Here is a 16,841-nt window from a genome sequence, read left to right on the forward strand (position 1 = left end):
CAACTATTTCTCAAGTGCTCACTACATGGAAGGCATTGTGTTTGGGATTGAAATAAAGGCAAAGATTTAAAGAGATTCCTCCTCCTTTCAAAAAGACGAGTTGTAATAAAACACCGGTGACAATTGGTAGTAATAAGTGTCTGGTGGGCCCTGGGGCATTAGGTCTCCAGAATAGAAGTTGATCAGAGGGTCGTGGGCCCAGGGCCTGTGGTGACTGAGGAGGGTTCGCAGGTGGCTTACCTGAAGCCAGACTGGGACAGCTGGGCTTCAGATCCACTTGTGTGTGTGTGAGGTGGGGGAGAGGGGGAGTGTCAAGAGCAAAGCAGGAGTGCAGCAGGGCCCCGGTGAGGACTCGGGTTTATTCTCCATGTGACATGAAGCCTTTGGGGACTGGCAGCAGGATCGGATTCCTATTATAGAAGCTCACTCAGGCTGCCAGGGAACAGCACATTGTACAACAGGTGTGTTGTTTGTGTTAAATGGCATCACCGAAGCAATAATTCTCACCTGAGCCAATGAATGGGTGGGGGAGTGATAATACATTGATGCTGTGATTCTGAGCCTGGATGAAGGGACGAGGGAGCCCAAGTGGGAGGGGATGGGCTTGATGTCACTCCTGTGAATCTGGGGATGCTGGTGGGGCAGCTGGGGACACAGTCCTGGGCAGGCGAAGAAGAAACAAGTTTTGAAAACATCTCTGAAGACAAAGTCTTCTTTTAATTGGCGGGAGGGTTTAAGTCATTGTGAGGACACCTGTCCTCGGCCTCACCTGGGTCGTCATTCCCTCCCAGGACTGTAGCTGGAGTGACGGGCAGCGCTGTGTTTTGGTGACTCGACTTGACTTCATCTCTATCCAGAGGCCGTTACAGTTTCCCGCGGCTGTTTCTCCGGGGGTTTTATCACTTGAGATTTCAGAGGCGACACAAGTAGGCAGGGAGTGTTGGAGTCCAGGTGCCACCATGGGTCTGACAGGCTCCTGGCATCACCATCCTCATGCCCCGGACCTTACAGACGGGCAGCTTCACATTTTACATTTGAGCGTGTTTCCTCTTTCTCTCACAGAGGACAGTGACGTGAAATAATGACAAGTGGCGAAACAACAGCACGTGACATACTGACAGGAGATTTTCTTTTTCTACCGCGTATTTATCGCATTGATGGTTTATAGAAAATCAGCTTAAGAATTTCCAACTTGTCTTTTGAAAAAGATACCATATTACAGATAGTGGGAACAGCACCTAGGTTCCCCTCACACCATTGTTTAAAATCTCTCTCCACTTTTCAGAAATGGTGATTAGGGATTCACCACAGCTCCTGAGGAGGATCACACCTGCGGTCTTGGTCTCAGGGACTCTTGGTTTATAATTATTGAGGATGCGGCACTTAGCGAACGAAGACTTGTGCAGGTCACGAAGATGGTGTTCATTAACCCACAGGGGAAACGGTTTAGGAGATTGAGGAGTAAAGGGGAAGGAAGAAATGTTCTTCCAAGGCGTGTGTCAGCACTGTCTGATTGGGGAACTCATGGAATTTCATCCATTCCTATCTCCTTCCTCAAAGTCTTTGTCGCGGTCACTCCGTGAGGGGCACAGTGGTACATTCATTTTCCCCCCCTCTGGCAGCCCGGGCCACTGCAAGTTGAAAGCTTCTTCTGCAGTTACAGATCCTTTGGTCCTGGTTCTGACCACAATAAATCTACTTCCTCTTCTGTGGTCCTCGAACGTGGCTCATCGCTGTTCGTTGGGGCCAAGACCCTGTAACTCCCTGTTCTGCGTGGTGTGTGACCCAGTGAACATGCGTGGAGCCAGGGAGCAAAAAATGGCGAGCAAGAGCTCCCTGTGGCGGGCCTTTGTGCCTGATGTTCGGAATTGGAGTTGCCTCTGATCTTTAAACGACATCACCACCTCCCACCACCCACCCCTGCAGCAGCTGGCATGCTGGTGCAGAACCCACCCAGGGGAGGGATGAAGGAAGTGATTTCCAAGAGCGGGTCTCAGGGGTCTCTGGAGATGGAGACACAGTAATATTGGCAGCCGTGTGGATGGCCTCACTCGGCAGAGGGGCTTGCTGGGGCTCCTTCACACCCCGGCAGGCTGCTTTGCAAGCTTGGCCATGCACAGGGCGTGTGAATTTACCTTCCCAACCAGATCCCAGTAAGACCAGTGCTGCTGGTATGTGGACTACACGTGAACTAGTAAGGTTGTAGGATACACACCTTAGAGCCATAGTGTGAGGTGGTACACAGTTTGGGACCAGAAAGGTCAAAACTTCCTTAGAGAAACTGCCCAAGTCCTCTTTCCCTGCTCTTCTCCTCTAACTACAGAGTCAAAGGCTCCGTGATTTCAGGGAAAGACAACAGCCTCCATGGACTCATTCTAGATCACCTGTGGGACTCACACACCAGCTAGTCAGATCAGCAGCATTTGGGTGCCATGGGCCACAGCAGGCGGTCTGAACCGACTCAGGAGGAAGTTTGTCATCTGGCATCAGGAGTAGAGACAGGCACATCCGAGTGTGTCAGCGTTCATCGCCAAAGGATGGTAGACGTTCCCCAGGGCAAGGCCCACTTCTCACGGTGACCTGCTGAGAACAGCACGGGAGTGGCGCTGGTCTTCCCACCACATACTGGGAGCGCTGCTGCTCAGGCTTTGGAAGGAATGGGCTCTTCTGCTGCACACCAAGTGACAGCTGCGTGAACTTGGTGGAACGTGACTGAGGTCACTGATACTGCAGCCCTCAGGATGAGCCCGGAGCCAGAGCGGCCACAGCCCTGGGGTTTGACATCTCTTCCTCCCTCCCCTCCAGAACACGGAGATTTGGTCACCACTGTGAGGAATCACTTTCTCTTACTAAAGTAAATTGAGAACTTCCTTTTGATACCTGGATCCTGAGTAGAGAGTGATTTTGAAGAAAAATAAGTAGGTGAGGGATGTTGCCTGGTGCAGGTGACAGTTGGGTGCTGGGTCACGCAGAGACCAGCTGCCACCTCTGTGCCCCGATGCAGAGGGCTACAGGTGGAGAGGATGGCGTGGAGGGTCAGGAGCTGAGGAGCGCCTGGGGACAGGCTTGAAAGATGGAAAATCCTACATGTCAGCGTTGCACACCCCACCAGCCTCTTCACTAAACGGGTCTCAGTGATTGTCTAATCTGTGCTGGAGTTATATGAAACAGTGCTTAGTGAACAAAGTAGGATGACTGATAGTAGTATTTCAGTGGTGTTTTGGTGCTGGTTGCTTTTACCTTTGTCTTTGAGAAAATAATCCTTGGTAAAGTTCCAAGTGTTGAAAATAAAGTTTAATTGAGAGCCAGTCATTTGCAAACCTTAATGAGCTTTTAGGATGGGAAAGTTATTAGCTGGATGCCTTATTCCATAGCCCCATAATACCAAAGACATAGTGATTCAACAGACATCTACAGATCCAAGAGACAAAGTGACAAGGACCCGTCATACCAAAGAACTTCTGCTTCACAAGGTGGCCAGGGTCAGGTTCGCCTCACAGTTCTCGCCCCTTCAGGCTGCGGACCTGGGCCCTCAGGCAGTGGTCTTAGGTGGTAGCAGTGGGCAGCAGTGCAGGGAGGCAGGTGTCAGGTCTGCAAACAGGTCAGTGAGCATCTGTGAGCTTGACAGCTTCAGGTCCTCATTTACACTTTGGTGCAAATGCTGCCGAGAAAGACAGACAGACAGAGGGGTTGCAGTTCTCACTCACATCCTCACACTGTTGTTCCTAATGGGAAAGCGAGGGTGATTGGGTACTAGGAAGACTTTTTTTAACCAAACATCTAAAATTATTCATTTTCAGTGCCTTGATCCCACCTCTTGGAAAATTTCCAAAGTAAACAAAGGGTGTCCTTGTTGTCTTAGGGTCTCGGGAACATGAGTGGTGGCTTTGTTATGGTGACAGCCTTGTCCTTGCGTTTGCTCTTTGCTCAGAGCAGGCACCACATGCCGCACAAACACGCACGTTTGTTTGACAATCCTTTTCGATCCTTTCCTTGTTAGGGGCCTCTGTGCTGATGTGCAAACACAGAAGTATCTGGTGAAACACTGAGTGTGCACTGGCGTTAAAGGTGGCTGTGCTTGGGGTGTGCACAGTGTCCTGTGGGCACGTGGTCCACAGCCAGGCAGGGCGGATTAGGCCAAGGAATCTGCAACCCATGGGGGTGGGTCAGTGGACACAGAGGCAGAGAGGCACCCAGGACAGAAGCTAAGAAGGGGTGATCTTGTCAGAGAGGCCACTGACAAATACTGAGGCTGGCAGGAGGCCGCGAGCAAACGATAAAGGGGGTATGACTTTGAGGTCAAAATGTGACCGCTTGGGCTATCCTGGAGTTGGCATTTGACGTTTTTCCCGTGTTCTCAGGTGTGATCGGAGATTTCTTCCTCTCTGTCTTTGTTCTCGGGCCGGGTGTCTATACAATCCAGAACACGGTTCCGTTGAGTGGGGCCTAAGTCGGGACCCCCGGCCAGTGCAGCATGAACATACATGTTCCAGATAAAGGAGCGTCAGCCAATGACATACGGGAGAGCTCTTCCCCAGCGCTTATTACTACCCTTATCTCTGGCCCTTTCAGAGAACAGACACCAAGGTTAGGGCCCCGGGTCCTGGCTGCCAATAGCAGATCTTTTTCCTGTGCTGCCGACCTCTTCAACTGCCGGCTCCTGGGAGGTTGTCTTCAACCTCCTGCCCTCAGGACCTAGGACAGTGCTGGGCACAGGAAGTGACACGAATTGGTCTTTTCTTGTGTGAAATGTGAAACACGAGGATTATGTGTGACTTTGACAGTTGTGTGTGTTGTTTTAGGGTGTTTCTGTACCCCCAATTCCATCCCCAGTAGATCACAGCCTGTTTCTCTCATTCTAATTTTGGTCCTTCATCCCCATGGTCCTTCGTTGCCATTATTTGCTAGAGCCTGCAAATGAAAAGCTTGCAAGCTTAGGTTGACCTTTCAGGGCACTTTGTTCTGTACGCCGGAGCCATTCTGGTAGGCTCGAGGCTGCTCAGTCACGGTTGGTATTCCCCTTGAAGGCACGTGGGCATACGCTTAAGGATTAATGCTTTCTGCTGTGAGGTTTACAGGGAATAAACTTGAAACAAGTTTAAATACACTCAACTACAGTCTGTTGATTTTTCTTTAACCCCTGTCAGATTAACCTCTATCCTGGGTTAATCTGGTAAACTAGATAATAACCAAACTAGCTTCTCTAATAAAGGCAGCCTCTAATCTGCTGGTCTCCACACGCTTTCCCAGCGGGCCGCTGCTGTCTTGGCAGATGCAACGGCGGCTATTTTTTCCTATTTAGGATTTTGCTTTTACTAAGGAGCCCTGGGGCCCTTCGAGGTTCGGAGGTGCCATACAGACTTCAGCCCAGAGCTGAGCCTCCCGGATGGTAATGACTGTTTACACAAAATGACAAGTACACAAAGGAATCTCTTTGAGTCCTTCCAAGCACCCATCACTCCCCTCGTCTCCCACTCTTGCAGTGTTTGGAAATTAATTTGCCTTGAACCAGCAGTGGGTTTTCCTCGATTTATTTGAATCTGCTAATGGAACAAACTGGGCTCCGTTTAACGATTTGAAGAAAAGGAGAGAGGAGGAAAATAAAGAGGAGTGTATGTTAGAGAAGTTAGACCGTCTGTAAAACACCACTGGAATGTAGTTTTAGAGGTAGAATCTACAACTTGGGGAAAGGTAAAAACATTGCTAAGTTAATTCAGTAGCACAATTTTTGTTTCAAAGGTATGCAGTCGTTGCTACAAAGGTTTTGGTTTGAGGTAACAGAATAGACAAAAAGAGTTTAAAGAATGGGTATTGATTCAAAGAAATTCGATGCTTCCATATGTTTTGGGGCTTTTCATTGTTGAGCATTTCAACATTTGTTAATGTGCCCATGTTTCTTTATTTGAGCTCTGGGTTCTTATTTGGCTGCAATCTTTATACCTTCTGGGAAGTGAGGTCTCTGTGGCTCTGTCATTTGGACAGATGAGGGGAGAAGTTCACTAGAAGATAGGATCGTTTAAAAACAGGAGATGTCCTTTTCTTGATTACATGGATCAAACATTCAGAAAGATACAGATGGATGGATGGATGGATGGATGGATACCTTGCCTCATGGGCAGGGCCCCACATGGTTTTCTGGATGTCCTTAAGGCTCACTCATGCCAAAACCGGTTTGGCTCAGTGGATAGAGCATTGGCCTGCAGACTGAAAGGTCCCAGGTTCGATTCCGGTCAAGGGCATGTACATTGGTTGCGGGCACATCCCCAGTGCGGGGTGTGCAAGAGCCAGCTGATCAATGATTCTCCCTCATTGATGTTTCTAACTCTCAATCCCTCTCTCTTCCTCTCTGTAAAAAATCAGTAAAATATATATATATTTTTAAAAAGGCTCACTCATATTTGCCGCAGTAATGGCTTTGTAGTGAGGAAGCCCAGTTAGGGCTTTTTAATGGAGTGGACTGTGAAGATGTGTGAAAGCCAAAAGCTCAGAAATGTGCCTCGGGAGAGGCTTTTCCCCCACCTCCTCGTCTACCACCAAAAATGTTCACTGTTTGCTTTCTGTCCAGATACACGAGGAAGAGCCAGTGAGGAATGCTAAGGAGTAGTTGGAAGGATAATGCTCACCAGATCCTACCCTATTTCTGAGAGGCAAATATTTGTACTCTGGATGAGGAGCTTTTTAAACAAAAATAAAAATCCATCCCAGGTGGAGTGGAGGAGGGGGAAAGGGGATAGAAAAAAAGGAAAACTTTGTAGTTTTGTCCATTATCGTATTTTAAAAGACTTGAACACTTTTTAGTTGACCTCTTTTACTGGTAGAGATGTATTATCCATGAGGGGACTCATTTTTAATATCTTTTACAATAATAACACATATTCTCTATAGAAAATTCAAAAATCTTAAAAAGGCAAAACTTTAAACATCAGAGTCTCTGGTTATTTCTGGGTGACAGGATTCCAGTAAATATTCTGATGTAAATCTTCCTGCTCTCTCTTCTCTTCCTCCACGTGTACCTTTACACCGATAATCGGCAGTACTGAGACTGTGTCCCCGGATGATGGTGCACTTTAGAATTACTTAATAGTAACTTGGTCATGCAGTATTTTCCATGGCATTCAACACATTCCTATAATAGTTTTGGGGAACATTGATTACTTATCTGTTTTATGCATTACATTGTGGAATGCGCTTAACATGACTCATTTAATCTCAACAATTTTTGAGGCGATTGCCTTATTTTTGCAGTTAGTTATTGGATTTTTAGAAATAGTAGTTCATCATTGGGACATAATGCATCAAATCGGAACCCTACGACACCCAGTGCTCTCTTTGTAATACTATAAGAAATATAACACACTCTGATTCTTTACTTTGTGACTGGAGCTAATCATTAACATGCTTTTCTATACACATAATTTAAAAAAATGTATATAAAGCCCTTATGAAATGTAAAGGAGAAAGTAATTACAATGGCAATGACTTTCAGTACATAAGTGCTTATTTATAACATGAGAAGACAATGAAATGACCAGGTACTTGAGTCTGTACATAAAATGGGATTCTGACTCATGTAGGAACATGGGTCGTGGTAATTCAGATACTAGGATCAACCTTATCATTGATGTCATAATCTCCCCAAAGGATGGACTCTTGGTTCTTCATAACAAGATATAACAGGCACAATGTACAATAGTTGCATTCCTAGAAAATCCAGTATGTATGAAAATGGTGCCGCCAAAATGTGTTACTATGCAAAGTCAGATTGAGGTTGTGGGTTCTTCAGTTCTACAAGTGTCCGGTGGGACTTCCGAAAGCGAAAGGAGACGCTGTGTGGGGTTGCCTTCACACTGCAGTGCATCTCATATTCCCAAGAGCCGCCGGGCCGTCTCTGACTGTCCCCCGCCTTCGCCCCCGAATGAGAGAGAGAGTCTCCACTTACAGGGCCTCCATAGGTCTCTCTTTTCTTCTGCATCAGGAAACACCCTTAACATAGACATTCTCTAAGCATTTTTTGAGAATTCAGTTCTGGAACCTTCTTTTTGTTGTTGTCATTCATTCCCAAGTACAATATTACTATATGATTTCTGTTACTGTAGGAGGGGATCCTTATTTAAATTTAATTTTTCCACTTCCTGTCGCTAATGTACCAAAGCTACTGGTTTTTTTCTGGTTTTTCTTTATTTGGATTCCTTACTGAGCTCTTATTAGTTCTAATATTTTTCTTAGCTGATCGTCTTATGTTTTCTGACTAGAGCTTAATTGCACAGGTTTTGTAAATAATACTTTTATTCTTCCTTTCGTTGTATGTTTGCTGTTGGCTTTCATTTTAAATGACCCGAATAATTTGTTCCTTGAGTCTGTACACGGACTTGCAGGTTCAGCCCACACTGTCGGTAACACTATATGCATCTGGTGCCTTTTGGGGAGTTGATTGAGGTGTTGACTATCCAGTAGTTTTCAGTTTACTCTTATGATCAGGTTTTTTTGTTTCTAAGTCAGTTTTAGTCATTTATATTTTTCACAAAATTCCTTTTATTTGCCAATGATTGAAACTTGCACGTTATATTTTCTTATTGTATACCAAAGGCCTGACGCACGAAATTTGTGCAAGGGTAGGCCTTCCTTCCCCCAACTGCCAGCACCAGCTTCCCTCTGGCACCCGGCACCCGGGACCCAGGCTTCCCTCGCAGCCCCAGCTTCTTCTGGAAGGACGTCCAGTCTAATTAGCATATTATGCTTTTATTATTATAGATAAAATATACTCTCCGTGTGTATATTCAAACCACTGTTCAAATCCCCAGTCTGGTTTGCTTTTTTTTGTCTTATTCAGAATGTTTTTAAAGGTAAAACTAAATTTCTGATAAAAAAATTTTTAAGCGGTAATGTGATCACATGATTCAAAATTTAAATATATATGTATGTGTGTAGTGGAGTATCTCCTCCTCCAGTTCCTTGTTCATCTACCTTACTCTCTCCCCACGCCTCCACACTGCTGTTGGTTTCTTGTGTATTCTTGTGTACACATAGAGCTCCTTTATGTGTAAAGTGAAAATGAATACATATATATTCATTTTCTTTCATTTGCCCTAAAACCGTGGTCGGCAAACTGTGGCTCACAAGCCACATGCAGCTCTTTGGCCCCTTGAGTGTGGCTCTTCCACAAAATACCACAGCCTGGGCAAGTCTATTTTAAAGAAGTCGTGTTAGAAGAAGTTTAAATTTTTAAAAATGGGCTCTCAAAAGAAATTTCAATCATTGTACTGTTGATATTTGGCTGTGTTAACTAATGAGTTTGCCGACCACTGCCCTAAAAGCTAGCATATGCTCTACATTATCATACAGAGTTCCTCATTTGTTTTGATAGCCGCAGTATTTGCCATGCTATGGATGCACCAAATGTATATGGAACCAGTCCCCTAATGATTACACTTAAGTTGTTTCCGAACTTTTAATTCAAATCATGATGTTGTTTTATTGTGCTTACTAGTATATGCCAAATCCTTACACACCAGACCAAGGGAACTCCATTAGTTTGTGGGGGTTTTTTTGTGGGGTTTTTTTTGGGGGGGGGGGGGGGCCTAAATGTTGCCAAATTGCTCTCCAAAGTATGGGTAGACATTCTACTGATAAAGTACCAGAGGGCCCATTTCCCCCAGGGAAATGTATCAAAATCAAACAAATTTTTTCCTAATCTGTCCTTAAGTTTGTAAAAAAAATAAAAATAAAAAAAATATTGTGTTTGAGTCAAGTTTATTGAGGTATAATTTGCATGCAGTAAATTCACCCTTTCCGCTGTATAGTATGCAGTGTGATTTTAAATTGCATGCCTTTTACTAGCATGATGTGTTATTTTTATAATCACAAGAAGAGAGAGTTTTGATTCTCAAAATGTAATGAATGGAACTTCTAAATAAGACCAGTCTATTTGCACATTCTCGTTTCTTTCAACCTCAGCAGATTTCATCTTTTGGCAAATTCAGAGCAATACAAAATGATTTTTTTTTTAATGTATTCTTGCCCATTTTGGAGAAGCGCGGTAAGACAAATTGACTGTCAGGATGGAAAAAGCTTAACTGGGAAGATACATTTATTGAATAATTGAAAGGAAGAGGAAATGCATTACCGATTAGCTGCAAGAACGCTTGACGTCTAATATGCCCGGTGTGTGCCTCCGGAAACCTGTGTAAGTGGGGGGTCAGGAAACCGTTTCAGCCCCAACGTGCCTGCCGGCCCCCAAACCTGCCGCTGTCCTGCTCAGAGGTAGCAGCACCGGGACATTGATGGAGTGACGATAGCTTTCAGGTTTAGCCGGAGGGCAGTGTCCCAGCAACTCTGTAACTTTCCTAATCCTTTACACTGTCTGATTGTACATAAATATTTTTAATGAATCCTGGAGTTACCATTATCCGCTTTGTTTTAGGATTTTTGCTTCTTAGGGGGCAGCCTAGAGTAAATCAGAGAAAGGGCTCTTGGTGGTGGCAGAGTTAGTGTCTGACTTAGGAAATAGCCAGGGGGCCTCGGGCAACTGAGTTCCTTCCTTCTCTGGGCTTCTTCACTATCTGGTCAGAGAGGGTCGGATGAGAGCCTTGCCCCTCACGGAATGGTCCAGGCATCAGCATCACCCAGGAAGTTCTCAGAAAGGCAGGTGTGGAGCCCCTCCCCTGAGCTCCTGAATCCGAATCTGCATTTTAATCACGTCTTCAGGCGATTTGTGTGCACGTGGAAGTTTGAGAAGTGCTTGGATGGGCTCCCAGATTCTGGGCTAGTTCCAAAATCCGTGCCTTCTAGGTTCTTCTGTCATTCATCCCAGACTCTCATGGACTCGCAGGCAGAGGATTGGGTCTCCCTGTCAGTGACTGTGGGTGGCAGTGACTCCCAGGCTCACCCCCTCCTCTCACTCCGTCGGCCTGTGTTTAGGTTGGGACTGGGACATGGGCAACAGAGGAGACGAGAAAGCCAAACCCATTTGCCTTCTCAGAGCCTCGGGACGGGAGCCCCAGCCTGCAGGACCTCCTGCAAGTTTGAGCACATGGTCCAAATTCTAGAGGCTCAAATAAAGAACCAGTGGGTCGTACCGGCACGCTAGATGCATGCAGTACTTAGGTATTTCGAAAGTGCTTTTTTTAGCAGCATAGTCCTCTGGTGATGACCCCTGGAAAAGGAATCTTTATGCCAGAGAGAAGCTTTGTCTAGACCACATGTGTCAAACACAAGGCCCGCGGGCCAAATCCAGCCCACCAGGCCTTGCAATGTGGCCCGCACCGCGCTGTCATCACTGCACTCCGCTGTCAGTTTATGACATTGTCAGTTTATAACTGTTCAGTAAACCATTCGGCCCGCGATTTAGGCTGGATTTTAGATTTTGGACTCTTCTCTGATTGAGTTCGACACCCCTAGTCTAGACCCAGAGAAAGCGAAGCAGTACAAGAGGAGAGCCATGTGTCCCGGCCCCTGGAGCAGGCGTGACAGTCCTCAATTAGCTGCCAGAGGGTGGCGAGTCCTGCTAGTGCACACGGACCTTCTCGTTGAGGAAATGGAAAACCTCTTTTATTTTGTGCTGTGAGGCATCTGCCCCAGCCCTAACCGCCAGCCCACAGGGTGCGCAGCCTGTGATCTTCAGGGAGCTCATGTGATTACTCGCTGTGGAATATCTTGTGGAAATGACAGAAAAGGCACAGAGGGAAGCAGAGCCGGGGTAGGGGGGTCTGCGGGCAGAGTGCCGCCCTGGTGGTTGAGGAACTCCTCTTCTGTCTGCATCAGGGATCTGGGTGTCCTCTTCCCGGCCCTCGGGTTGGAAACTAAGGTTTTTTTGGGGGAATTCACAAAGAGTCAGCTTATTATAAGCAAAAGTCTTCCTGGAAAGACTCTCAAGGCAGCACCCGATGGAGATACATCAGAGCAGACGTCAGAAGTCTGAGTTACTCCGCTCAGGCCCTTCCTGGGTGCTTGTTCCTCGCACCTGCAGCCCGTGCATTGTGTCCCTGTGCGCGCCCCGCGTGGCCCCCGGGCTGGGCGATGGCCATGGCCATGCTGGCCAGAAGTGCACTTTGTCCATAAACCCCGTTAGGTCGGCCTTTGTGCATGTTCTATAGGTCAGCGCTCTTTTACCAGAAGAACATTGGAAATAATGAACTGCTCTGAAGCAGATTCCGGGAAGATGAGCAGGACGTCGTACACACAAGTACATCCCCAGAGGTGAACCGGGCAGGGAGGACGCCGTGTTCTTCACGCCGGACGCGGCGAGGTGGGACGAGAACGTTGTGCCGCAGCAGTTCGTGTGGGGAGCCTGGCACAGCCTCATTGCAGAGGACCCGGGGCCTAGTCCCACCTATACGTGGTGCAGTAATGAAAGGCTGGGTATTTGTGCACAGACATGTAGGGGAGAGCCTCTTTCTGCCAGATGAATACAAAAGCGCTCGCTCATAAATAGGGCCATTTTAAAATATTGAATGCCGTGTTTGCCTTTCATTATTCTGTTAAGAGAGTTTTATGGAATTTGACTTATGGGGTAATCAGCTAGATGTGATTATCCCTAAAAATCTACTACTACCGTGTTTCTCCGAAAATAAGACCTAGCACATGGAAAGATAAGAAATCCCCTGAAAATAAGACCTAGCGCAACTTTGGGAGAAAAAAATTAATATAAGACACTGTTCGGGGAAACAGGGTAGATGTGGCCTAGACCTTATGACCCTTGGAGGAACACATGCCTTTTAAAGTCATACAGGAGCATCTGTTTTCCAAATTTCTTTCACGATTGTAGAATTTTCTTTATTGCATCGAGGCTTAGCCTCAGTGTCGTCATGTGGTGAGTTCTCCTGGAGGGTGGGGGCGATCCTTCAAATGCTTCAGCAGGTGTAGTTGCCAGTAACTTTGATTTAACTTTTGGTCTCAGTTGATAAGCATTAGGAGGCTTGGTGCTTGACCAGAAGTCTAGCCCTTGCTCAACAACAAATTATTTCACTAAAAGTGAAGGTGCCTCATCTATCAGAGTGGAAATTGGGGAGGGAGGCCAGGCCAGGAAGAAACCTCTGTGTGCGGTTAAGTCACCTGTGCTGTGCTTGCTGCTGTTGAATAACATGTGCTTTGCTGCATTTGCTATTGGAAACACTTACCTTTCGTATAGCCAAAAACTGGATTTGTTTTTTAATCAGAAAAACGAACTTGTCGGCTATTGTTTTTAATTTTGCTTTATAAAAGGCTCTGCCAAGATTAAGGAAAACATTGATTTTCAGACTCAGGGGTTGGGGGGGGGGGCGGGCAAAAGCTGCCCCCCATCCTCCTCATCTCTGCAGCTGGTGGAACCCGGACGGGAAGCTCGGACCTGGCTGAGTGGGGACAGTTCGCTTGCCCTCCTGTTCCACACCCAGTGTCGCTCACGGCCTGTCCCTCTGTCTTTGCTCTCCCCTGCAGATTCGGAGTTGGGTGTTGGCACACTTCCCGAACACAACAGCCAGGATGCAGGGCCGATCGTCCCCAAGATATCTGGTCTAGAGAGAAGCCAGGAGAAGAGCCAGGACTGTGGCAAAGAGCCGATCTTTGAGCCCGTGGTGCTGAAGGACCCCTGCCCGCAGGTGCCGCAGCCGCCGCCCCCGCCCCAGGCGGAGCCCCAGCCCAGAGCTCCCGCTCAGGACCCCGACTCTGTGCAGCGCCCGGAGGCCCCGCCTCAGCCCCCGCGTCCGAGCACCCAGCCACCGCAGGCGCCCCCCGAGGCCCAGCTCCCGCCGGCTCCCAAGCCGCCCGTGCAGAGGCCGCCCCGGCTGCAGTCCCCCCAGCTGCTGCACCAGAGCCTGCCCCCCGTGCAGGCCCACCCCGCCGCCCAGAGCCTCCCCCAGCCCCTGTCGGCCTACAACAGCAGCAGCCTGAGCCTCAACAGCTTAAGGTGAGCCACCTGCTCTGCTCCTGCCCGGCCTTGGCATCTTCTGTTCCCGGGGAGACAGGACTTCCTGGTTGAAACACGGTCACTGTGTTCTCTCCGAAGTAGAGACAGAAAGGGGCAGTGAGTGAGACTTGGTCTCCGGGGGGAGGACAGGCTGGGTTGGGTAGTGAAGTGTCTAAAGGCTCCTGAGGGAGAAGGCAGGAAGGAGGAGGCTGCTGCTGGAGAAGCAGAGCTGAGGGTGCCATGCCTGGAGCCCAGAGGGTGAGGCCCAGCAGAGACCCCTGAGGGTTCAGTCCAGAGGGGCCTCCGAGGCGGGAGGAGCTTGAAAGGAGCTGCTCACGGAGGCAGGGAGGGTGGGACTGAGAGGCAGTCTGGTTGGAGGTGGGTCAGGCAGTTGGAGAAGAAACAGGCTGGGTGTCCACAAAGCGGTTCCTTAGAGAGAGACCCCGGCCCGCTTCTGTCTTGTTCTGCCAAACGGCGAAGGAGGGATGAAAGCCAGCCCAGAGGAGAGCTGCGGAGGACAGGGAGGCGGGAGTCCCGCCTTGTCCAGGGTTGTGACTCCAGCACCGCACGCCTCGTGGGCCTGGTGTCTTTGCTGCTGCTTTCCCGGCAGTGGTCTGGCTCTGGCGTGCAGGGGCTTGCTTTCCCCTATCTTAGGGTGACCAGATATCCCAATTTTTAACAATTTGTCCTGCGTCCCGCAGCATTTTTTAAAAGTCCCGATTTATGGAAAAATCGGGACTTTTTTAAAACGCCGTGAGACAAATTGTTACAATTCGGGACGTTTGGTTACCTTACCCTATCTGCGACCGGTGAGGAAACAGGCAGCTAGGGGGCTGTGGCTTCCCAGTGGGCCAGCCCCACCTCTGCCCAAGGCCATTTCCATGGCCTCCAGAAAGGAGAGGGGACTGGGAACCCGAGCTCCCTGGCTCACCTCTTCTCTGTGCAACTTCGTTTCCGAGGTGGCGGTCGGACAGGGCGAATGCCAGTCCTCGCTCCCACTCCCTGTCTTAGCTGTTGCTTTCTAGGAAGCGTGGCTGGTGCGGGGTGGGAAGGCTGGGTCTCCAGGGACAGAGGGGAGAGCCTGGCCGCTGAAGGGGGAGCGGTCGGGTTTGGGGCTGGATCGCTGTCCGGACAGACAGTAGCTGTGTCTGCGGGTGGCGGCGGGTGCAGGGGAGGCGTGAGCTCCGGAGGGGCTGTGCACAGGGCAGAGCCTCTGAGGAGGAGCCAGAGAAAGGCATTGGAAGGCTCTGAGCAGGGAGACGGGTTTTTTTTTTTATTAAAGAAAATTAATTGCTTGCCTCTTTCTCTCTCTCTCTCTCTCTCTCTCTCTCTCTCTCTCTCTCTCTCTCTCTCTCTCTCTCTCTCTCTCTCCTGGTCTCCAACAGCAGCAGCAGAAGCAGCACTCCGGCAAAGACCCAGCCGGCCCCTCCTCACATCGCCCACCACCCCTCCGCCTCCCCGTTCCCCCTCTCCCTGCCCAACCACAGCCCCCTGCACAGCTTCACGCCCGCCCTGCAGCCCCCCGCGCACTCCCATCACCCCAATATGTTTGCCCCTCCCACTGCTCTGCCTCCTCCACCACCACTGACATCAGGGAGCCTGCAGGTGCCCGGACACCCGGCGGGGAGCACTTACTCAGGTAGGACGGAGGCCTGAGTCCCGCTCTCCCTCGCCGGTGGCCTCACCCCTGTCTCCGTTGTCCCTGATCGCTGGGTTCTGTGCATTTAAGATTGGCAGTTTTGTTGGGTGCCATCCTGTAATCCTTTGTGGGCTGGGACTCAGCGTAAACATGGACTAGCACCCACACCCACCTGGCGCAGGCCAGGGAAAGGGGGCCCGCCAGAGAGAGCTGCTGTGTTTGCAGCAATGAGTCTTGGTCACCACCGTTAAAGCGAAATGTGGATCCCGTGCCCTGTCGCCCGCCTCCCGCTGCAGTGGCCCGGGCTTCCCGGGCCCGTGTCTGCCCCGCTCCAGGCTCTGGGACTGCGGCCGGGCTTAAGGGGCTTCTTCTGGGTGGACAGGGCCTTCTGGCTCCGGGGTGGGCAGTGCACTTGTAACAGTGCACCCCAGAATTGTAAGGGCAGGCCTAGCATTGGATCGTGGGTCCTTTTCTCCTCACCTGTGTTCGCTGGTTGGGACCGGTGCCCCATTTCGGGTCCACAGTAGCGATGTTAGACCTGGTACAGAGAGTCGTCACGCAGATTGACGTGAGCTCTGCCGTGTAAACAGCTGGCGATTAATTAGCATGCTTGTCACTGTTCTTAAGCACTTACTGGTACAATGTTAATCCCTTTAACCTTCAAAACAAACCCCTGAGGTAGGCAGGAGTGTCCACCGATAGGTGAGGGAGCTGGCACAGAAGGGTGGTGAGCCACGCCCAGAGCTGGCAGCCCCAGAGCGGAAAGCTGACCTGGGACATTGGCCTGGAGCCTTTCGGCACACCACCTCCAAAGCCGAGCGCGTGACAGCAGGAGGATCGCACTGCGGCCGGGCCCTGTGAGCGTCAGCCTCCATCGGAGGCCCCGGCTGCGCCCCGAGAGCCCCGTTCCTGTGCCTCCTCCCCGGCCCCTCCTTGCTCAGGCACGAGGATGTCCCGTTCTGAAGGAAATGCCTGTTGCAAGGAAAGGTGCCATCCTCCTCCTCCTCTTTCCCTTCTCTTCCAGAGCAAGACATCCTGCGGCAGGAGCTGAACACGCGCTTCCTGGCCTCGCAGAGCGCGGACCGCGGGGCCTCCCTGGGCCCGCCGCCCTACCTGCGCACCGAGTTCCACCAGCACCAGCACCAGCACCAGCACACGCACCAGCACACGCACCAGCACACCTTCACGCCGTTCCCCCACGCCATCCCGCCCACTGCCATCATGCCGACGCCAGCACCTCCCATGGTGCGTACCCCAGGCAGAAATGTGAGGATAAGTAGAACACGGCTCCCTGTGCCGGCGGTGGGGTGGGGGGCGGCC

The 16,841-nt window shown here is 49.8% G+C and overlaps 1 protein-coding gene across 4 annotated transcripts in view; it reads left to right on the forward strand.

The window, feature by feature from the left end:
• AUTS2 (activator of transcription and developmental regulator AUTS2) overlaps window positions 1-16,841 on the forward strand; it is a 1,022,921-nt gene that overhangs the window by 982,195 nt on the left and 23,885 nt on the right. The window contains exons 7-9 of one of the 4 annotated variants that reach the window (XM_084880675.1): window positions 13,414-13,882; window positions 15,268-15,521; window positions 16,546-16,787. In XM_084880675.1, the coding sequence (XP_084736801.1) occupies window positions 13,414-13,882; window positions 15,268-15,521; window positions 16,546-16,787 (965 nt within the window). The remainder of the gene's footprint in view (window positions 1-13,413; window positions 13,883-15,267; window positions 15,522-16,545; window positions 16,788-16,841) is intronic. The other 3 variants (XM_084880676.1, XM_084880677.1, XM_084880678.1) reach the window with 3 other exon arrangements.

Source organism: Pipistrellus hanaki, assembly GCF_964339955.1.
Source record: "Pipistrellus hanaki genome assembly, chromosome: 4".
Taxonomy (NCBI): Eukaryota; Metazoa; Chordata; class Mammalia; order Chiroptera; family Vespertilionidae; genus Pipistrellus; species Pipistrellus hanaki.